The sequence below is a fragment of the Cyprinodon tularosa genome, unplaced genomic scaffold (assembly GCF_016077235.1).
Source record: "Cyprinodon tularosa strain WSP-4 unplaced genomic scaffold, ASM1607723v1 ctg555, whole genome shotgun sequence".
NCBI lineage: Eukaryota > Metazoa > Chordata > Actinopteri > Cyprinodontiformes > Cyprinodontidae > Cyprinodon > Cyprinodon tularosa.
In genome coordinates this window covers 422044-444738 of record NW_024039291.1, presented here as the reverse complement: position 1 = coordinate 444738, position 22695 = coordinate 422044, and the positions used below count along the sequence as shown (strand labels likewise).

Genomic DNA, 22695 nt, shown 5'->3' with positions numbered 1-22695 from the left:
TGTTCTGGAATAACTTAGATTATTTGGAATGAATGAATCTGGATCACTGAATTAAATTGACTTTGTGCCGTGAGACAATATGTTTCTAATATAATTGTTTAATTAAAGTGAATTGAATGGAACTTTAGACACAAAGTAAAAAGTCTTCTGTGCTTTTCATGGTAACCTTTCCCTGGATTTCCTTCTGAATTCTCTCTTCATTCAAACAGACCAACCTTTGGAAAAGGTTCAGCTTTCAGACGTTCTGTTCCAGACATTGAATTATTTCAATTTTTCTGTTACGAGTCGATTCTTCTACAGACGGCTGGATAAGAGACGAACCTGACGGGATCAGTTGGATCCCTCAGCTGGCGAGGTTAATACCGACCAAAGATGTTACACAATCATCGCCTTATGAAGCAATTCATTCCCTTTGAAATGTCCAACATTTTATAATGTTAAAGCTGCCTGCTTTAAAGTATTTTATTGGTTTTAAACCATTATTTAAAATACTTGGAAACAATTTCCTATTGATAAAAATCTGAAGTTGTATTCAGGTTATTCTATGGCTTCAGAAATGAACAGAATCCATCTGTCTGCAGCTTAATCTGCCATAAATTGAGCTGAAGGCCAAATAGAATAAAAATAACAATGAAGAAACAAACTGGACAATAATCAGAGAAGCAGCCATGAGATCTACAGAGTCTGGAGGAGCTGCAGAGATCCACGGCTCAGGTGGGACAACATGTTAACAGGATCTATGTCAGTCGTGTGGAAGCAGAAACCCACAGTAGGATGAAGACTTTAAGAAGTCCTCTGCAGTTTCCCACGGGGTGCATAAGCTCACAGAGAGAGAGAGAAAATAAATCAATCCTGGAAGAAAAGCTTCAGCTTAAAAACAGGAGCGGGACCTGCAATGCAATGATTTACATCACAGAATGTCTGAAATCACCTGCAGCTGAAATGGCAGCAGAGGTTAAATCTATAACAACATTTCTGAGACGCAAAGTACAATTTAAAAAAAATATTTTCAGCCACTTTTTCCTTCTGATTAACAGAGTCGTTTGTTGAGTTATTGTCTATGATTTAAATTCCAGCAAAACACTAAACTAAATATGAACCTAATTTCCGGGAAACTGTGCTGCAGCCTGATGATGATTATCTCTCTTTAAAACATTGATGGAGACGCGACTAATGGTGGAAAAAGAGATGGCGTTCTCCCATTTTTCTTATGCTGCTACTGTGTGAGAAAGTAAGTTAGAACATACCTAACAAATAAAAGATCCTCCAAAGATCAACATCATGCTGAGGTCTGAAGAAACTCAGGAAGAACTGAGATCCATCAGCCTGGAAACGGTTATGACTAAAGCTTTGGGACTGCAGCAAACCACATTACTGGAAAAACATGAGAGAGTGGCGAAGCTTTGCCAGAGAGGCGGGCCGAGAAAAATGAGCCCAAAGAGGTCAGGAAATCAGCCTCTAAAGACCTGCAGGCCTCATCTTTCTCAGAGCTCGTTTCCACTATGGGTGTCCCGATGCAACCGTTGCATTTTCCATATTAAGCTAGTTAAGTAAAACGATGTTGACCTGATACCAAAACAAATCATAAATAACTCATTCACAAATCAACGTGTGCTAGCGTATGCTCACACGTGGGTCATAAGGTACAGGTAAGTTATCTGATGGTTGACATACGTTAAATGTAAGTTACTCATAAGTTGCTGCGTCTAGCTTATCCAAAACCACTAGACTGGTTTAAATCTGATCTATCTGATTGATTTCAGTTTGTTCATGTTAATGATAGATCTTCAACACGCTCAAAGGTTACCTGTGGAGTACCACAGGGATCAGTGCTAGGACCAATTCTCTTTACTTTATACATGCTCCCAATCGGTAGAGTTATTAGACAGCATGGGATTAATTTCCACTGTTATGCTGATGATACCCAGCTATATCTGTCTATAATCCAGATGATGTGGAACCAACTACCAGTTTTAGTCCGTGAGGCAGACACCCTGTCTACTTTTAAGGCTAGGCTTAAAACTTTCCTTTTTGATAAAGCTTCTAGTTAGAGTGGCTCAGGTTATCCTGATCTATCTCTATAGTTCTGCTGCTATAGGCTTAGACTGCTGGAGGACATAGGGACCCCTTTTTCATCATTCTGCTTCATTCTATCTCTATTCTCCCACTCTGCAGAATCTGTTAGTTCAATCTCTAACGTTCTGCTCTCTCTGCTTTTTCTCATAGTAGCTTCATCTGGTCTGTTCCTGTTTGGCTGTGACTCCATCCTGGAGAGAAATATCAGCTGTGCTGCTGCCATCAACACCTTTGTTTCTAGATGTTGGAGCTTGGCCTGTTTTCCAGTGTAGTCCTGTTTCTCTGACTGTGACTAACTGGATGTGCTCTCTTCATCCTCTGACATGGGAGCTGGCTCGGAGCTCGTCTGCCTGGCTGTGTGTTTCCTGGACGGGGCCGCCTGTGGAGCTGGTTGACAGTTGCCTTTTGTATCTATGCTTCTTTTTCTATGTCTGCTTCTGTCTCCTTGAACCCCAGTGGGCCTCAGCAGATGGCCGCTCACACTGAGCCTGGTTCTGCTGGAGGTTTCTTCCTGTTCAAAGGGAGTTTTTCCTCTCCACTGTCGCTACAAGCATGCTTAGTGTGGGGGATTGCTGAAGAGTCAATGAGTCGATGCAATCAGCTGGTTTTCCTTAGATAGAAAACTTTGAATCGATCTGACGGGATGATCTGGTTGATGTGGATCTATAAAGTGACCTGAGATGACATGATGTGAATTTGAACTATAGAGACAAATTAATAGAATTATTCTTTGTTTACTAGTGTTGTCTTTGACTATTGATATAGTTTAATGTTCTAAAGCACTAAAGTGTGAATCAGGAAGAAGCCAAACCCTTTTTTAATCACCTGTCTTTCAGATAACTGTTAAATGTATTTCTTGTTTTTCCTCAAATTAATTTCCTTTAAATACGAGTTCTTAGCTTTTATTTTAAATGATGATCATTCAGAGCTGCACTTACTTCCATGTTGGGATGTTACAGTAAGTTAAGGTGTTACTATGGCAACCGTGCAAACACCAGTGTTTCCAGGCATTGTGCCATCATTGGCAGAGTCTCTCCATAATCACAGACTCATTGAATGACTATTAGCATAAAGTTGTTTGTTATAAATGCAGCAAGCCAGAGACCGACTCATATGAACAAAATGTTGGTAATTACCTAAAAATTAGCCCCTAAATTCTAAAGATGTTGGAATTAACTTGAAGAATCATCGGTACGAATGATTAATGTGTGGATGGTGGATATTAGTTCATGATCTCTTTGGGAACAAATGGGAATGTTCTGTGTTGTTTTGTCTTTGGTTGAGTTTGGCACCACCTGCTTTTAATCCAGGAAAACATCCAGTCCAGAGGGGGGGGGGGGGGGGGGGGGGGGGGGGGGTCTGTTAAAGGCCCCTTTGCTGGTCCTCAGAGGAACCAGTGGGAACTTATAAACTCTACATGGGTTTGTCCAGCGCCATGACCCTCAGCGGCGACTTTGTGTGAAACGCTCACATATGCGGCTAAATGATAAAACCTTACAGTCGCTGCTTTAGGAGAACAACCATGGGAGCTTTCTGTGGCATCTAAGCCGCAGGGGGTCAGGAACTTACTGGCTGATCTGGTTGTGGATTGTTTCCTTTTTTTCCCCATATGAACGGTTCCAAATGTTCTACATGACAAAAGGTTTGAAACAAAGCTGAATATGACGTTGCTGAAACCACCTAGAACATGATGTCTTTGATGGAAATAGAAGTCAGCAGGGAAAGCTGGAAAGTGAAATGTGTTCCTCTGCTTCTCACAGCATGTTATGAAGAACACAGATCATGTTGCAATAAACTGTGACCTTGATGCCGAAGGTCTCCCAGCCCCCATCCCAATATGTGAAGACATCATCAGCCTCTTCTCACCTCTCTCAAGGGTCCTCTCTCCTCCTGGGCGTCCCACCAGGCCTGCAGGGATACTGTCAGAGCCCCAGTTTAACTGTCAGCCATGCTGGTCTCATTTCTATTTTTTAGATTTTTCAGCAGCAGAGAGGAAGCGGGGGGGTGCTGCAAACCTGACCTTTGACCTTTTGACCCAAAGAGCCGGATTTCCCTCGCAGGGCTTTGAGAGGGTTTTGTTCTGAGCTGATTATCTTCTCAGGGTCCCCCACCATCAAATAAACACTCTGCACATTTATCAGCCACAAATATAAACAATAATGTTATACAAGCCATTAAAAGTGTTTGTTAATATAGTAAATAAATGCTTAGAAGCTTCTTCCTTTTACTTCTAACCTCAGTTAACTCCTCCTTTTTTAACTGCATGATAATAATAATAATAATACATTTTATTTAAAAAGGCGCCTTTCTGGACACTCATGGTCACCGTACAAAAGCATAAAAACAGTGTCAGAAAAAATAAAAACATAATATGATCAGCACCATTTCAGTCCAGATATAATCATTAGGTTTAATCTGAAGCAACAAACCAGCAGGTGTTTAAGGCATTAGCTTTGTGAAGCATTAATCTGTAATTCAAAGACAAGAAGAAAGTTTGTTAAAGAACATTAGTGAAAAAAACACAATCATAGATTGAGGAACTCTACAGAAAAGTAGCAGTGATAACTCTGGAGTGTTTCACAAAAATCCTTCCTCTATTGACCAATAAAAACATTCTAAATCAGAACATCTGATCCACAGCCAAACAAAGTGGTGGCAGCATCATGCTGAGGGATGTGAATGTGGATGCAGGGAGATAATGTAAAAACCAGTTAGAGGCTGTGAAAGACGGAGGTGAAGATTAACTCTCAATACGGCATGTAGCTGTGATAAACCTGCTTTAAGACCTAAACCTAACAGAGAATCTCTATAAACCGGCTTTCACAGATATCTCCAATAACCTGAACTATTTTACAGGATAAACAAACAGTTCAGTGTTTAACTCTTTAAAGCTAATGAAGAAACAATCCGAGTCTAAGAAAAAGGCTCTAAAAGTGTAGATGTTATTCAGTCTCAGGATCCCAGAGAAATCATCAAAGTTTGTGACTCTGAGCTAAAAAATCAGAATAAAATGATTATTTTCCATGAACCCAAAATGAACAGTGAACTGTTGCAGACGTCTGATAAATTAGCCCTAAAACTTTTAGGTTTAGTCGAGTCTTTAACAGTAATTGTGTTTTCTGTAATGACTGCCGGGGAAATGGCATGAAATAAAGAAATGCACGTTTTTATTTTAATCCAACATAATTAGCAGGGAGATTGATGCTGAATGAGGCTTGTGTTGTAAGTCGGTGGTGTTGCAGGGTCGATGCTCTCTGCTCCGTTGCTCTCCTTATCTGCAGCCTTTGCAGCGTCTTCCCATCTCCAAATCCATGTGTCTGGGTCATCAGGAAAATAACACATAAACACTCTCTCCCACAAATACTCCAACTGTAAATCTTGCAGCCGGGTAATTTGTCATTTTTGAGATTAGCTGCAGGCATATGTTGCATGACATTGATGGCTTACTCTTCAGGAGATTGCTGCGTGCCTTACAAGCTGCTTTAATTGATTGCGTGTTGACTGCATGTAGTGACACTGCCTTTCAAAATGTTGACACAGCCTGAGGGAGTCGGTCTAGAATAAAATGTAAGAGTGAGAATGAATGTTTAAGTTGATGGATATATATGTTTTTTCATTGTGTTTGTTATCCTGTCAGCGCCATCTTGGTCAGACAGCAACCTGCTGTCAGGCATGGGCACAAATACGTCAACATGTATTTCCAAATAAAATACCCACCCTAAAAATGTATCAAAATAAAATACTGTATTTTTGTATTTTCAAAATAATACAAAATACTTTTATTTTTGGATTACTGTTGACAGTAGATCCCATTTTTTTTTTATGTCTGATCATTTTAGAGGTCTCTTCAAATAACATCTCTACAGCAACCAACAAAAAAACCAAGTTGGATTTTCTAAAGCGAGTCAAACAGAAATGCTCTTTAAAATCCTAAAATAGTTTTTGCATCTTGTATTATGATTATATAAATACCTGATGATTGTAAACAGCAATCAACTTGGACCTTCAAAATAAACTTTACAATCTCTTTTTAACATGCTATACTTTAAAAATATACTTAGTTAATATATATATCTCTCTATATATCTCCTTTCTATCTCTTCTTTCTTTCATCTTTTTTTTTTCTTTTTTCCTTTTCTTCTTCTGTTTTTCTGCTCTACTTGCATTGCAGTGTCCATATGGACTGTAAAACTCCCTGCATAATTATAATAAAGCAATTTATATGCATGAAACAAGTGGAGCAATATGGGATTGCCGTACTGCTACACTTGTGAAAGTAAAATCTGTTTGGGCTCTTTTTGGCATCAAGACAATTATTCTTATTGCCACATCACCAGACAGGACACTGTTAAAAGAAAAAAAATTAAAGAAAATAACTATATACATATTTCCATGATGTAACATACGACATACAAAGAGAAGAATGCTTCTAAATAGATCTGCTGACCTGTGTGAATGTGATAAATACTCTCTGGCTTCACCTTCATGCAGACCTCTTGCCAGAACAAGTGGGATACTTTTTCAAAATCTTGATGCTTTCACATCACAGATCCCAATAAAACAGACGTTTAAAAGTCCAGACATTTCTAGATTCTAGATGATATGTAAGAAAAGTCTGCAGATCTGAGGAAGGAAGGATAATAGAGAGCAGGAAGGTCATGGATAAAGGAGGACACTGAAAGCACCTGAAGAAAGAGTGAAGATGAGGAAAACAATATTAGCATGAGTGATGAAGATTAGAAGATTTCAGAGGTAGAGAAAGAAGGAGATTAGGAAGAACATGAAGACACAGGTTCTCCGTCCCACCTGGCGTGAAACGATTCCAGGTATAAATTCTAGAGCAGATATTATAGATATGTTCTCTATGTGAGATGTTTGGTGTCCAGAACAATAACCGTCAGCCTTCCTGACAGTGATGGATTAAAACCTGTCCCACTGAAAGTAATAATGCAACTGCTTCTGCCATTTACTTTGTTATATTTCACAATTTATTCATGTTAGCACAGTAGTAGATTAAAGATTCGACTTATAATTAAGTTAATGCCAAAAAACCTTTGCATGTTTTTTCCCAGAGTGATCGAAGTTCCTTTCCTGAATGAGTTTTCTGTGTCTAATTTGTGGAACATTTATTTTTCTCGTCAGCCAAGATGTTGTTTTTGTTTCTTAGAAAAAGATGACTAATTTTTATGTTTTATTGATTCAATTTCTAACCCTATTTTCACCAAGACGCCCACCCTGTTTAAAGTCTGAATATTTTATATGACAAAATAATAATAAACAAACAAGTCATGAAACGAAAGCTGCCTTGGATTTAAGATGAAATTTCACCATATTTCTTAATAATAAAAGCTTATATTTTTCAACTATTTTTCAAGTATTGAGCTAAGCGAGTGTTAAAAACAGCATGTTGTGAGCTTTTTAAAACACAAACTAAAGAGATAATTTAAAACAGGCTATTTTTTAATATATTAATTGTTGAAAGATTGTGTTCCCATAGTGTCTGAATTAGAAAGAAGAGATTGTGCTTCGTCTTTAAAATAAACTTCAAATCTAAAGATGACCCATTAAAGATTTGTGGATCAGAATATTTGAAATATTGCTCAATAAAGCAAAGTTGATGTGTATTGGTTGGATGCTGGTATTGCTTATTAGTGTTGAAATGAGGTCATAACACAGCGATGTGCAGAAACGTCCAGACGACTGAATCAGGAATGTTACTGGTTAAGGTTATCTGTTCAGGTATGTAAAGAGATTGTGGGATCTGTTGCTGAAAGTTGCACATGCAGCTTATGCAGTGAACAGCAGTGAGTAATTCAGTACTGGGGGTAGGGGGGGGGGGGGGTCATTCATTTTAATTCAGTTCAGTTTATTTATATTCACCGTTTCACAACACATCATCTAAGGTCACTTTATAGATCTACATTAACCAGATCATCCAGTCAGATTGATTCAAAGTTTTCTATCTAAGGAAAACCAGCTGATTGCATCGACTCATTGACTCTTCAGCAATCCCCCACACTAAGCATGCTTGTAGCGACAGTGGAGAGGAAACACTCCCTTTGAACAGGAAGAAACCTCCAGCAGAACCAGGCTCAGTGTGAGCGGCCATCTGCTGAGGCCGACTGGGGTTCAAGGAGACAGAAGCAGACATAGAAAAAGAAGCATAGATACAAAAGGCAACTGTCAACCAGCTCCACAGGCGGCCCCGTCCAGGAAACACACAGCCAGGCAGACGAGCTCCGAGCCAGCTCCCATGTCAGAGGATGAAGAGAGCACATCCAGTTAGTCACAGTCAGAGAAACAGGACTACACTGGAAAACAGGCCAAGCTCCAACATCTAGAAACAAAGGTGTTGATGGCAGCAGCACAGCTGATATTTCTCTCCAGGATGGAGTCACAGCCAAACAGGAACAGACCAGATGAAGCTACTATGAGAAAAAGCAGAGAGAGCAGAACGTTAGAGATTGAACTAACAGATTCTGCAGAGTGGGAGAATAGAGATAGAATGAAGCAGAATGATGAAAAAGGGGTCCCTATGTCCTCCAGCAGTCTAAGCCTATAGCAGCAGAACTATAGAGATAGATCAGGATAACCTGAGCCACTCTAACTAGAAGCTTTATCCAAAAAGGAAAGTTTTAAGCCTAGCCTTAAAAGTAGACAGGGTGTCTGCCTCACGGACTAAAACTGGTAGTTGGTTCCACATCATCTGGATTATAGACAGATATAGCTAGGTATCATCAGCATAACAGTGGAAATTAATCCCATGCTGTCTAATAATTCTACCGATTGGGAGCATGTATAAAGTAAAGAGAATTGGTCCTAGCACTGATCCCTGTGGTACTCCACAGGTAACCTTTGAGCGTGTTGAAGATCTGTCATTAACATGAACAAACTGAATTTGATCAGATAGATCAGATTTAAACCAGTCTAGAGCTGTTCCTTTAATTCCAACAAAATATTCAAGTCTTTCTAAAATAATATTCTGATCAACTGTATCAAATGCAGCACTAAGATCCAACAGGACGAGCACAGATACAAGTCCATTATCTGAGGCCATGAGAATATCATTAGTGACTTTCACCAGAGCTGTTTCAGTGCTATGATGAGCTCTAAAGCCAGACTGAAACTCTTCAAAAAGTTCATTATGGTGGAAGTGATCGCAAACTTGTTTGGCAACTACTTTCTCAAGAATTTTGGATAAGAAAGGAAGATTGGATATAGGTCTATAATTGACCAAGTCATCTGGGTCAAGAGACGGTTTCTTAAGCAGAGGTTTAATTACAGCAATCTTAAAAGCTTTAGGTACATATCCCTGTAACAGAGATAGATTAATCACATCTAAAATGGAGGAGGAGATCAAAGGGAATACCTCCTTAAATAACCTGGTTGGAACTGGATCTAACATCCAAGTTGAAGGCTTTGATGAAGACAATAGTTTTGCAAACTCTGAAAGCTCAACTGGATCAAAGCAGTCTAAACCCAGTTCAGATTCCATGACTAGCTCAGATGCTGACCCCCCCCCCCCCCCCCCCCCCCCCCCCCCCCCTCCAGAGACAAACCAATCGTGGATAGAGGAGTGCTACTGATCTTATTTTTAATAAGATCAATCTTATTTATAAAGAATCCCATAAAATAATTCCTGCTAAGAGCAGGTGGAATGGACGGTTCAACAGAGCTATGGCTCTGGGCGAGTGAGATTAAAAAGATATGTAGGATTATTAATATTCAGTATCAATGAGGATAAATATGCTGCTCATTAGGTCTAGTTGAAATATAAAGACTTTTATTTACTTTAAGTCATTTATAGGTTTCCATAAACCGCAGGCATAGCTGAGGCTGTTTTCCCCTCCTTTCTGGTCTGCTATCTCCTATTTATGTTGGCTTACAAGACACCAGAAACTTCTTTTTTTAGCTGCTGCATGTCATGACCAGAGACCTTTGGCCTCCATCAGTTTTGTGTTTATGTTTACATTTGGGGCCTGTATCTTGGCGTTCCAAACACAGTTATTTGTGAGCTAAGAAGTACTGCTCATGGTAGACGTAGTTTAAAGATTAATTTGTGACATTTAGTGAAATCGTGGTGTTTGAGATTACGTGCTTCGGATATTTCTCCTATTCAGCTCTCAGAATGGTAAAACATGTGTTAGAGCAACTGTGCATACCCAGCATGCCAGGGGAAAGTTTGGATTTTATGGATTTGTTTTTGGTTTGGAAAGGATAACATTTCAAGGTTAGCAGCTCTGTAAAACAGCAAATTCCTGATTTCTCATGTCCCGCAAGATTTCAAAAACGGAACCCCTCGTTGATGACCTTCAAACTGTCCATCCTTCATCCTCACTGTCACGGTTCCCAGGGCTATTAGAACAGGAATGTCACGTCCTGACAGATGCTTAATGGCCCACGTTGTACGAGTGTCACACATCACATTTGAGCGCACAGCTTCAATGAATACATGCCAGGCTGAGATTAAGAACGACTACGCGGTGAGCCGTAGGTGCAGAGATGCATGCAGGGCTGTGCGTGTGGGGAGGAATGCATGCTTACACTGTTGATCAAAGGAGGTGTGATGCAATCAGTCTCGGAGCTGTGAATGCATCCCTCATCAGCTTTCAGCAGAGGCTTTAATGAAAACCCAGTGAAGGGAGACTCCACTTTTGCTTCTCTTTGCCATCTCATCTTCCCGTTCCCTCCCTTCAGTTTCACTGTGTCCTGCTTCTCATTCGTCTTCCATGCTGCGCCTCCCTGCCTTCTCCTCTGCCCCAGTAGCTGCCTTGACTTCCGTTGTGACAAAGTAAATATTTCCCATGGCTTATCTGACCACTGGTGGAAAGAATGCTGTAGACAGTGCTAATTAAACCAGTGCCTGCATTTGATCAAGTCAGAGATCCTGACGGGTGTGGTTGGGTCTTTCAGTCTGACACCCTGAAACACATGATTGCAACATCGTTCTGTTCTCTGACTCTGCATCCACTCTTTGAGCTATTAAGCACATCTTGACTTGATTTCCACAAGTTTGGCTTCTCCTAGCTGAGGCTCCAGGAGGGAGGGAATAAAAAGGAAAACTCTCTCTAGCGAAGGAAAGCAGCTTCCCGTCTCTGTTATGGCCGAGGTGTGACGTGCAGCAACTTTCCCTGTTGAGCAATCATCAAGAGACTCCTGGGGGCTATAAGATCCCCATCCTCATCTGGTTTCTCAGAGCCTCAGATCTGCTCCCTCTGCTCACACCCAGACACAGACTGGGAGGAATGGTACAGTCCACCACGCTCTGCTGCGACAAATTCTCTTAGAAAGTTCCAGCAATATTTGTCAAGATATGGACTTTGGCCAAAGGAAGCACTGAAAACCGTTTGTTTGTTTCTACCGGATGCTCAGTCGTTCCAGGTAACACACTTTTTTTGTACTATCCTGGAAGCAGTAAAGTAATGTATCAGGCTTGTTCTGATTCAGAACTGGCCTTGGAAATCCACCATGTGTCTATCGCTTATCCAGCTGTCTCGTTATAATTACCTATAATTACATTTTCATTAGAAAAAGCACTTTTCCTTAAGTAATCCGGCAAACTGTATTGCCTGCTTTTGAATTCTTCATTAATTATTAGTTCCCTCATGTGTATTAGAGTAACAGTTTGTGGGATTTTTATTATTTCTTTAAACCTATTAAATCTTATATTAAGCTGGCTCTTTTTTATTTGAAGTCATGAATGTTTGATGAATCCAGTCATTAACACGATAAAGCTGTTTCTCAGGAATGCAATAGGCTGCAGATTAATACAACCTTCTCCAAGTTACTTTATTACTGTTTAACTTCAAGTTTTGTATAATGAATTCCTTCTGTAATTCCTTTATAAATGGGGGCAGCTAATAAACACTGGTGCCAAGCAAAGAGTAGAGGAAGGAAACGGCCGTCCATAAAAGGTATCCATGGTCTGAAACCTCTCCTGCTTTCTGTTGCTTCCAGCTGACCTTGGAGATCTGAAAAAAGCTGAAGTCAACTCTTCGAACATCTCTTTCCATAATGGCATCAACAAGTGAACTCTCCAGTTTCAACGCGACGTCCTCCCCCTTTTCGATGCTAGAGGTCTACGTGAACAGCTCCTCTGTACCTCCTGCTCCCCTCTGCACAGGCTGGTCCCCTGTTCCCATGACAACGGTGATCCCCACTATCTTCAGCATCATCTGCGTGCTGGGAACTCTGGGCAATGCCTTGGCAGTGTACGTGTTGGCCTGTGGCAATGCCATGACAAGAACTGTGGCTAACATTTTCATGCTGAACCTTTGTGTCTCAGACCTGCTCTTCCTGTTGTCTCTTCCGCTGTGGGCCGTCTACTACTCCGGGGGCTACAGCTGGCCCTTTGGCAAAGTGGCCTGCAAAATCTGCGGGGCTCTCCTGAACCTCAACCTCTATGCATCTATCTTCTTCATCACATGCATGAGCATTGACCGTTACCTAGCCATTGTGCATCCTTTCCTCTCCCAGAGGTCACGGGATTATGAGAGTGCCCGGATTGTGTGCATCCTAGTATGGATCCTGGCATTGGCTTGCTCAGCACCTAACTTGGTTTTGAGAGACACCCACTACATTAAAGAGATGGATGTAGAGGCGTGTGTAATTGTCTATCCAGACGATACTTGGTTTCTGGCTCTCAACTGGATGAAGGTCATCGTGGCATTCCTGCTGCCACTTGTTGGCATCACTTGTTGCTATTGGGCCATTGGGAGACATTTGTTGGCATACAGACAGTCGGCAAGATTGCAGATTTCACCAACTCCTAGAAGCAGCCACTTTAAATCAGAGCGACCACCAACTCCAACCGTTCACCCAAACTCCTGCACAGCTGAACCCATGATGGCCCAGGGCATAGAGAGGATTCTCTGGACAGTAGCTGCTGTTGTTATGGCTTTCTTTATCTGCTGGTTCCCCTTTCACTGCGTGACCTTCTTGGACCTTTTGAATAAAAATGGAAGGCTGGACAGCTGCTGGGTAACCTGGACCATCGCCAACCTGACCCCACTCACCCTTTGCCTAGGGTTCTCTAATTCTGCCATCAACCCCGTGCTCTACTGCTTTGTCGGTAACCATTTCCGTGGCCGTCTCGGGGGTCTCTGCAAAGACCTGTGTGCTTGTTTGAAGGCCCGTGGAGAGCAGCACAGTCAGAAAAGAGGCTCTTTCAGTACGAGGCTGAGCTCCTTCTCTAGGAAACTCATTGATCTTCATGACCTGGCCATCGTGGGTACCTCAGGTTCCCCATAGAAGTCCTTCCCCATCCAAAAATGCTTCCCTGCTCTGGCTTCACACTCCAAACTATAAATATGAAATGAAACTACCAGGCTAACGTCCTGATGCAAAGATAATCCAGAGAGCTCTAGTTGCATGTAAATAGTTCATAATATTCAAGACGAGATGCTTGTGAGAGGAAATATATATTACAAATATAAATGACTAAAAAAAGTTCAAAGCTTCACGGGATGAAATTAAGTCTGATAAAAACTCTGCAGACTTAATCCCAAACTTTACCCAGAAACGTAAGAACTACAAACAGCTGACTTTTATGCTTTCAGATTATTTTCTTTATTCCATTATAAATGCAGTTAAATGTGAATTAGAGGTTTCTTATTGTTTGGTCTTTTCTATGTGAATATATGCTCCTAAATTAAACCTGGTGTTCCCATAGATCCTACAGTCTATTTTGGACAGTAGTTGTTGCTAAATGTTTATTCATGATAATCATATCATTATATTGCATCTTATAGACAGTTTGTACTTATAAGAAATAAAGAGAACAAGTGTTCATCAAACCAGTGCAACTTTTTCGTGAGTTTTTTTTTTGCAACAGTAGTCTTCGTCTAGAAAACAGAAGAACTGTGTCTAATTATAGCAATTATGTTGCTGTGTGATTTAGTCAAATCAGATACATTGAGAGATTTTTAACATTTTCTTTTTTACCTGTTTTATTTTCTATCCAATGAGGCTGAGAGCCTCTACCTCCCAGCAATCCTGGGATTACAGTCCAATTGGCAGACGGATGCAGGTTCAAACTAATCTCCTCTTTCCCCACAGATCTTGGTTTTCCTGTTTTATGACACTATCTGAGATAGATAATATGGTTATTTTCTACCAGCGCCATAATGAGGCGTTCTAACTGAGCCTCTTTTGTTGGCCGCTGCTATTAATGAGGAGAGTTTCTGTCATGTCCGTCCGTCTTTAAAAGAAGTCCGTCTGCAATGATCAAGTCTTTATCAGAGATTATAACAGCAACAGCAGCATACAGAAGATCATTATCTGTGATGCGATTTGCTCTTTTAAGAGTTACTGGATTAATATTTGAACAAACACTAAACAAACATTAATGCTTTAGAAATGTCTGCTTATGATTTCCATGTTCCTCCACTTGGTGGCGCTGGAATGCTGCATAAAGGGTTACATAAGATCTCACAGGCAGATTGAGAGAAAGGGGCCTAAACTCCCACTGCTCATGATCTTGGTGAGACAGAGAGAAGATGCCTCTGACACAGACGGATGATTCATGTCGACCACAGCTTTGAATCAGTGCAAACTCACTGACTGAACAGGAGAAGTAAAAAAGAAAACCACTATTGGAAGACCTTAAAACCCCAAAAAGGAAACTATTTCTTCAAAACCCTTGATGATGTAAAGAGCAAAATTAAACACCATAAATACGAATATTACACATGAAGACAGTGTTAACGTAGTGAAGAGCAGCAGATTTCTAACTGACATGGTGGAAGTTTAGGATTGACAGGACAGATTGCGGAATGAAATGGTTGTGAACGCAGCTTTATTAGCTGCTTTCTGTTTGTGTGACAGAGCAGCTGGCTGTTCCCAAGACACATGTTCAACAGAAGATGTAGCTGTGAGAAGTTGGCTGAGAATATGAGCCAACCTATGATCAGGAGACGCCTGCTGAGAAAAAAACTAAAAGCTTTGGGAAATGTAGGTAGAGATAAAAAAACAAACACTTTTCTCTCATTCTTTTTGTGATTTATTATGAAAGTTTTACATGCATTAAAGTAAAGAAATTAGGAATGTAGGCAAACTGTCTTCTGTCTCTGGATGCAGAGGCCAGAAACTTATTTTCCTATTTAGATTTAAACTGACAAATGTAAACATATAACAAAAAATAGTTCCTAAAATGTTTTAGAAACCTGAAAAGTAGATTCTTTATAAGCATTGAGCTCCTCTGAATCAATCATGTGCAGAACCGCCTTTTTCTGCTAGTCTATTAGATTGATTTCCAAATAAAAAGGATCCTGGTTCTGCTGCCACCGTGTCAGCTGGAGGATATTCAGAGTAATGTGCAGAGAAACACTCTTTGGCCACTTTCCTTGTTTATTAAAAAAGAATGAAGCGTATTCTTTTCTCCTTTCTCTGCACAGTTCTGCGCTCCATCATATAAAGAATGCGTGAAAGATGCTGAGGTTTGTGGCTGCAGTGTAACAACATGTGAAAAAGTTTAGAAACACTTTTGTAGGTCACTACACTTTAAAAAAATCTCTTACACAATTTTGATACGTCTTTTAAAAAATGTGTCCCATCCTTCTTTTGAACAAATATAAAATACTTTAAAATGAAATGAGAGAAGTGTGCAGCAGAGAGAACCTTGCGCCTCTTTCATGTCTGCAATATTAATCTATTTATATTTATGTTTTTACACTACAGATAATAACTTTACATTTTTAGGCCTGTGTTTATCTTTCAGTTGTGGAAGATAACTTCAAAGTAAACAGAAAGTTATTTACTTCAACAAACTGTGTTGCAAAAACAATCTGAATGCTCGTAACTACGAATATAAATGTTAGAAACAGGAACAGTTTGATTAACAGAAACAGGAACAGAAATATTTATTTGAAAGTTTGAAACCCTAGAAAACTAATTGAACTTATGGAAACAGAAGCAGTGAAAATGTGATAATGAAGCAGGATGGAAAAGGTTTCATATGCATCATGCTTTTTTATTTTGAGAGAAGAGAAATGCCTTTTTTCATCCCTCTCTTGTGCTTTCTTTTTTGTTGTGGAAATGTTCCGTTAAGTATCTTTGAAGTTATTTCCTGTTGCAAAATACAATCGTTTCCTGAGAGAAATGCAAACCCACATTTTTGGTGTGTGCCTGTGCACACAAGCATGCGCCTTATAAAGACAGAGGCAGAGCACGAGCACCGGATCAGAAAGGTTAGAGGTGAGTCGGAGTGCCTGTCAGCTCTCAACCTTAATCTAACGGCAAAAAAAAGAAAAATCCATAAGATCTGAAGTAAAGATTCTCTGGACACGTATTGAGAAGCAAACCTGGAAAAAACAGTTTTACTTGTGCAGCTTTATGGTGTAGGAGAGAAAAAGTCTCACCTGCAGTAAGAAAGCAGACAGAAAGGAGAAGGGCACTTAGGAAAAGGCCCCCCCAGAGGAAGGCATTGATGGAGAACCTGGCTGTCTACCACGGACCCATCGGCAAGGAGGAAGGCGAGAGGCGGCTGGGCCAGGACGGCAGAGACGGCTGCTATCTTGTGCGTGACAGTGACTCTGTGCCGGGAGTCTTCTGCCTCTGTGTGCTGTAAGTATTCCTCTACCTGGACCTTCGTCATCCACATTACTGAGCCTCTAAACCCTAAAGAAAGTAACTCCCACCTGCACTACTGTGTTTTATAAAAATCAAGAAGCTAAACTAGTTTCTGTGTTCAGGTGCAAAGGATACGTCTACACATACAGACTCCATAAGGACGAAGCAGGATCCTGGGCTGCAGAAGTAAGACTTTTATTTTTAATTTCTCCTTTTATTCAGATTCTTCCCGAGCAGCAGCTTCGCTCTGGTTGCTCTTTATTAGGTTGGAAGTTGTTTTTGTGTCAGAGTAATTCAACGAGCTGCGGATCAGAAGCAAACATGTTTTCTGTCCCTGTTTTCTCTGCTTCTCTCTCTCTGTATATATATTTGAAACGTGACAGAGTTTAGAAACGGCTCCATTTCTTTTCCCTCAGCAGCAGCAGAGTGTCTCCCTGCACCCCTTCACCCCACGTCTCAAAATGCAAAGATGCCACGGCGTCTGCAAAGTTAGGCAGCGTTACTGAGCAGCGAGCGAAGGCAAACATCCTGGGAGACATTTTAGACTTTGTCCTCACAAACAGTATTGTCCCCATGCTGGACGTGAAGGAGAGGAATTTGACCATGAGCTCAACCAGCCTCTCCATTATTCATGCAAGTCCTGAGCAGAGACAGGGGCCCCTGGAAGCGCTCTCCACCTGTGATTAAATGATTTTAAAAATGCATTCAAAGGACATGTTTTTCCTCAGCTCTTACAGCATGATTGATGGAGCCAAATGAAAACACATAATGCACTTTTAAAGGCCTTACTAGACAAAATTACAGCGGACTGGAAAATGCAATTCTTTGGTAATATTCAATGTAAAAATGATAAGAGAGAAATAGATGCGCATAATGAAAGAGATGGTCGGAAAACGGCCTGAAATCAGACAATGAAGCTGCAAACAAACATTGGTAGCACCAAAGAGGATTGATCCTCATAAAATCCAGCCGTGACCTCTGACCTCTGACCCAGCACTTTGACTGGGATTATAATTCCTATCATGAAACTAGAAGCAGGTTTCAATACGCTTGGATATAAATTAGTTAGCTTACACTCGCTTTTATTTTCAGCAGGAAACATTTCATTGAGCTGAGATATAAAAAATGTTTTCTTGGCCATTTATTCATCATTTTAGAAATGTTTTCTATTTCATTCTAAAATCCATTTTTTTTTATATTTGCTTTCAGTTTTAAAGTGGACAGAAGCCCTCAGTGGTTGTTTAGTGTTTTTTATTAACTCTAGTAAAACCCTTTGGGCATTTAAAGGATCTTAAAAGTCTCACGTAAAAAACCTCCAAATAAGGGATTTTATTCATTTTCTAGGAAAATATGAAATAATCTCGGGGGATTTTAATGTTTTCAAAGAAATGTCCAAGAGTTGCTTTGAATTCCTTAGAGAGGAGCGTCTCTCTATAGCTTCCCCTTTAGAGTTGATTTAGCATTTATGTCTTTGCTATCTTCACTGCATCACTTTATTTATTAATGAGCTGTTTTTATTATTTAACGTCGACTCTTTAAAGATCAGCGGCTCGGTATATTTAACTGACAGGATTCCCATTTCCTTTGTGCAGTGAACCTTTCCAGGGTGAAGGAGCCCTTTTCCTCCATCAAGGAGTGATGAATACTATTTTTACTCCTCTTCTGTTTCAGACGACTCCTGGTGTGCCGAAGCGGTATTTCCGGCACATCAAGAATCTGATAGCAGCCTTCCAGAAGCGGGGACAAGGAATTGCCATGCCTCTGCTGTATCCTGTCACGGCTCAGAGACGAGCACAGACCCACACAGAGCCACAGGCGCCCGGGGACGGCCTTTCGCCCAAGCTGGGCAGCCACAGCCCCAACCTGCAGCAGCTGAAGACGCCTGTGGCTCAGGGACAGAAAAACAGGAGCAGATAGAGGCGGCACAAGCTTTGGTTAGAGGGTCAAACCCGAGCATCATGCTCCTCATCATGAACACTGCATGATCCGCACTGTTTGTCAAACTTTTCAGAGGAAATGTCATTTTTTTTCTGTCGGTATTTTTTGCATATGCTGCACAGTAAGCGCTCCATGTGAAATATGTGAACTGCTGAAACATTCATACCCATTACTGCATACATAAGATGACAACAAATATTGTGCTGTTTCCATAATGCAATAGAAGCCATAGAGTGGCAAAGAAAATAAATGGTTTTGTCTGAAAGAAGCTTTCTTAAATAAGGTCATGCTTACACAGCTGAAGCTCAGACTGACACATAATGTGGAGGAGAAAATGCTATTGGACGTATGGAAGCACCGATTTCCATGACTGCAGGGGGGGGGGGGGGGGGCTCAGTCACATCAGGAAAAACATATAATAGTGGGACACAGAGGAAAAAACAGTGAGAGCATCCGTTCAGCCCAGACTATTCTTCAGTGCAGTGGTCTCCTAGCAACCAGAGGACCCTCCATCTTTTTTCTTTTTCCAGCAGAGAGGAGCTTGGGCTGTATCTAGCAGAGCATATGTTGCAGGAGGGAAAAGGCTCCTCACTGTTGATCAGCAACATGCTTCTCAGAAATGTATATCACCTGCTCCCAGTCAGAACATATGCATTGTGTGTCTGCCACGTCCACAGCGAGACAGCAACACCACAATTAATGGTGGGCAGATGGCGGTGGCAGGAGGGAGGGAGGAAAGGGGGGGTTAGTGGGAGGCTACTTTAAAAAAAAGGAGAAAACAAACTTTTTTTTAACTTTCCTTTTTTCTGCCGGTTCTTCAGTGGGGGAGGCTTGGAAGTGGTTTGCAGCGCAGCCTGATTGGCATTTCCTAATGAGAGGAGACAAGCTGGAGAGAAGAGCGCAGCCAACTCCAGGTCCTGCCCCCTCTGCACCCACCACCCACTCCCTGAGCCTCAGCTGTCACATATCTTCCTCTCCTCCTCCTCCTCCTCCTCTGCCTTCTTCTTCTCTTCTGACAGACGCAGGTTTCTCATGCATATCTCGGTTTGAGCCATAATGATGGCTGATAATGACAGCCCAGATTTGAAGTCACAACTTCCCAGAAACAGGAACAAAGGGGCCCTCAGAAATGGGACCAAAGGCTCCGAAAAGGGAGGAAAAAGCAGCAGCGCCTTCACTATAAATAAAAAAGTTTAGCCATTAAAACCATTTCAACTTTAGACTGGAATATAAAAGTTTAAACCTTCGCTGCATTTATTAGATCTCTATAAACATTTTTAGATTAGTTTAAAGCTCAGACGTTAGTGGAAAATTAATCTGATGGAGTTCAAAGAGTTTATTTGTTGTTGAGTCCTTTAAAAAAAAAAACAGTTTGATGTATTTAATGATTAAATTTACTAAACCAAAGCGAATATATTTCATTGGAATCACAGAAGATCTAAAGCAGCTGATCTATTTATATTTCTCCTATTTCCTATTGAACTTGTTTTTGATTAAATTTAATTTTTCAATGTTTTTTACTTTTTTCTGTGCAGCTTTTTTTATCTGTCTAATCAGCTCAATCTATTTCTATCATTTGATGCCAATTTTTTCCACATTCTGTGACGGAATTCAGATTTTATGAGCCAGCTGCTATTTACTGAACGTTGAGTGGAAAACGGACAGAGGAGGTTTCTGCTGTGGGTTTTCCCAGCTGAACTAAAATGTTGATTTATGCATTTAGGTGTCATTGTTATTTGTCAGACTTGTGGTTTTGAAAGTTGTTATGTTGAATAAAAAGTGTCAGTTTGATCTTAACTTACAAACAGCAGAGCTTTGCAGCCCTGAGGCAGCCGTTAGCGAACCTAAATAATGAAATAAAGACAGTTTACAGTTTGGAGATCAAATATTAGTTAATTATCAAATGTTAGTTAAGATTAAGGGGATTAATATTGTATTTATTCATAACTGTTTTACAATCCTGTTAATGCAAACATTTGGTCGAGGTTTGAAAAATCAGAATTTTAGATAAAATTTATTTTTTATTCACCTTTCTATGTTTTAGTTGAAATAAATGTATGAATCTCTAACATCTAGAAATTAAGAAGTCTAAATTATTACTAAACATTATATAATTTAAGCTTCTTGGCCCAAAGTGAAGCCGGTTTCATTGCAAAGCATGGCGTTCCTTATATTAATGCTCACACAATCATTCCTTTACCCTGGGTGGGGGTGGGGGGGTAGAAAGGCTCTGCTTTTGAGAATTTAATTGCAGTTATTCATTAGTTCCAGCAGGTGGCAGAGCCCACAATACGAAGCATAAATTAATTGATTCCCAAATTAAAACTAATTTATTAAACTGCAGAGATGCTCCACATGTAGAGATGTTACCCTGATATTTCCTCTTTATATCAGCAAATTAACTACATTTCTCAGCCAGAAACACCAATTAATGATCATACATGAACTTTGTTGCTGCTGTCCTTATAAATGAAGCCTCATATATATATGGATGTTTTTAGCTTTAGAAATAGGTTTTTTTTCTAGTCTATTTTTTCTAGTTCTACCTTAAAATTACGTGTCTACATGTATTATTGCACGGATGCTTCTAAATAAAACAACTTTCCAAACAAAAGTGTCTGCAGCACCTGGGATTGCTGACTTCTGATCAGACACTTAAAGGTACAGGGGAGGATTTTCCTGAATTTTTGAAAAGACCCGCCCTCTCCATTTAATAAAAAAAAACAAAACAATGCACAACCCGTTACCCGCTCCTGAGAGGGAACGCCTATTAAAAGCGTGCGAGGAGATATGGGCTGTTGGGCGGCGGACGTGGCGGTCTGTGGCAAAGGGCAGTTGCTGTTTTTATCGCTCATACAAGCTCAGTTTCCAAAATAAGATATTTTAAAAATTTTCCACCATGCTCCTTTCTCACCACAGGTTAGTGAAAATGTATTTTCACTAACCTGCGGTGAGAAAGGTGAGCTTCAATGACTGTCGGAAAACATAGCTCACCACACATACTGTACGCCTGAAAGTGTGCATGTGCAGAAAAAGGACGAGCACGAAGGACGGCCTTAGATAGAATGATTGACAGTTAGGAGGACCACTGATTGACATGATCCACCTGGAAACAAAAGATCACCATTTTCACCATTTAGTGAACAAAAATACCCCCCCCCCCCCCCCTTAAAATGATTGCTGGTTATCACCGCCTGTTTTCTATTATAGCTGTTTCTGAATTTATCAATGCTTGCTGTTTTTTTAACATATTTAAAATAAAGTTAACTAACCTTTGAACATCAGTTTACAGTCTCATTTTTTAGATCAACAATAGAGATTTATCAAATCAATATGATACAGGCTATAATGCTCCTTCTCTTTATTTGAATTGTTAGAAATAAAAAGTGATCAAAGTGTCCATCACCCAAACTCGCTCTGTGATTTTCTGCATTTGGCTGCAGCCTCTGGTGTCTGTGCCGGCTGGGAGGAGAGAAGAGAAGAACCTCAGGGAAGCTGCTGGGGGGCAGGAACCACTGAAGCTGCGTTCCATTATTGTCAGAAGTCCAGTTAAACAAGTGACTAAAACATTTCCATTTGGTTTTCTGAGTATTAAAAGATTAACATCTAAACAAGCGGTTCCTGCATCACTGACTGCAAGCTGCACACATCATCATAGAGGACTGCTACAAACGGGCAAAGTAGCTCCGTTTATCCATGCTGACCTGAGTAGCATCCATCTTGGATTCAGAAATCAGGTCCCATCCTGTTGCACCAACTTAACGATTCGTAATTCTGACTTTTTGGGTGTTTCAGTTGAAAATGTGGATTTTTTAAAGACAAATGGAAGCCAATGAAATGTTGATGCTAATTCTAGCTTCTTTAAACACGACCAGAGGTGTTAAAACTATTCATGTTTAAATCCTGCTGTTTGTAGAAGTTAGAGGATCAACTTCAGCTTTTTACTCCAGTAAAAGTGTAAAAGTAGCATTTTTAAAACTACTTAAAGTATAAAAGTAAAAGTAATGCATGAAAAACTGTTAAGACCAGAAGCTTTACTGCTGTACTCTATTAAAGGAACATTTTTCTATAATTCTGGATGATAACTTCCTTAGACTTTATTTTCTTAGTTTT

General features: G+C 40.3%; 2 protein-coding genes and 1 long non-coding RNA gene across 3 annotated transcripts; 2 read left to right on the top strand and 1 right to left on the bottom strand.

Moving 5' to 3' along the window:
- Nucleotides 1-5025: 5025 nt before the first annotated feature.
- LOC119796669 lies at nucleotides 5026-11343 on the bottom strand. Its single transcript, XR_005282502.1, has 3 exons — nucleotides 10621-11343; nucleotides 5524-5631; nucleotides 5026-5393 (listed from the first exon to the last, which is right to left on the bottom strand). It is a non-coding gene; the product is annotated as an uncharacterized LOC119796669 (long non-coding RNA).
- On the top strand, nucleotides 10964-13875 carry agtr2 (angiotensin II receptor, type 2). The gene is made up of 2 exons (XM_038305319.1): nucleotides 10964-11457; nucleotides 12034-13875. Exon 2 carries the CDS (start codon nucleotides 12091-12093, stop codon nucleotides 13324-13326), a length of 1236 nt encoding a protein of 411 aa, XP_038161247.1. The 5' UTR covers nucleotides 10964-11457; nucleotides 12034-12090; the 3' UTR covers nucleotides 13327-13875.
- A 2209-nt stretch (nucleotides 13876-16084) lies between these two features.
- On the top strand, nucleotides 16085-18921 carry LOC119796668 (SH2 domain-containing protein 1A-like). Its single transcript, XM_038305320.1, has 3 exons — nucleotides 16085-16638; nucleotides 16767-16830; nucleotides 18316-18921. Exons 1-3 carry the CDS (start codon nucleotides 16502-16504, stop codon nucleotides 18559-18561), a joined length of 447 nt encoding a protein of 148 aa, XP_038161248.1. The 5' UTR covers nucleotides 16085-16501; the 3' UTR covers nucleotides 18562-18921.
- The last annotated feature ends 3774 nt before the right edge of the window (nucleotides 18922-22695 follow it).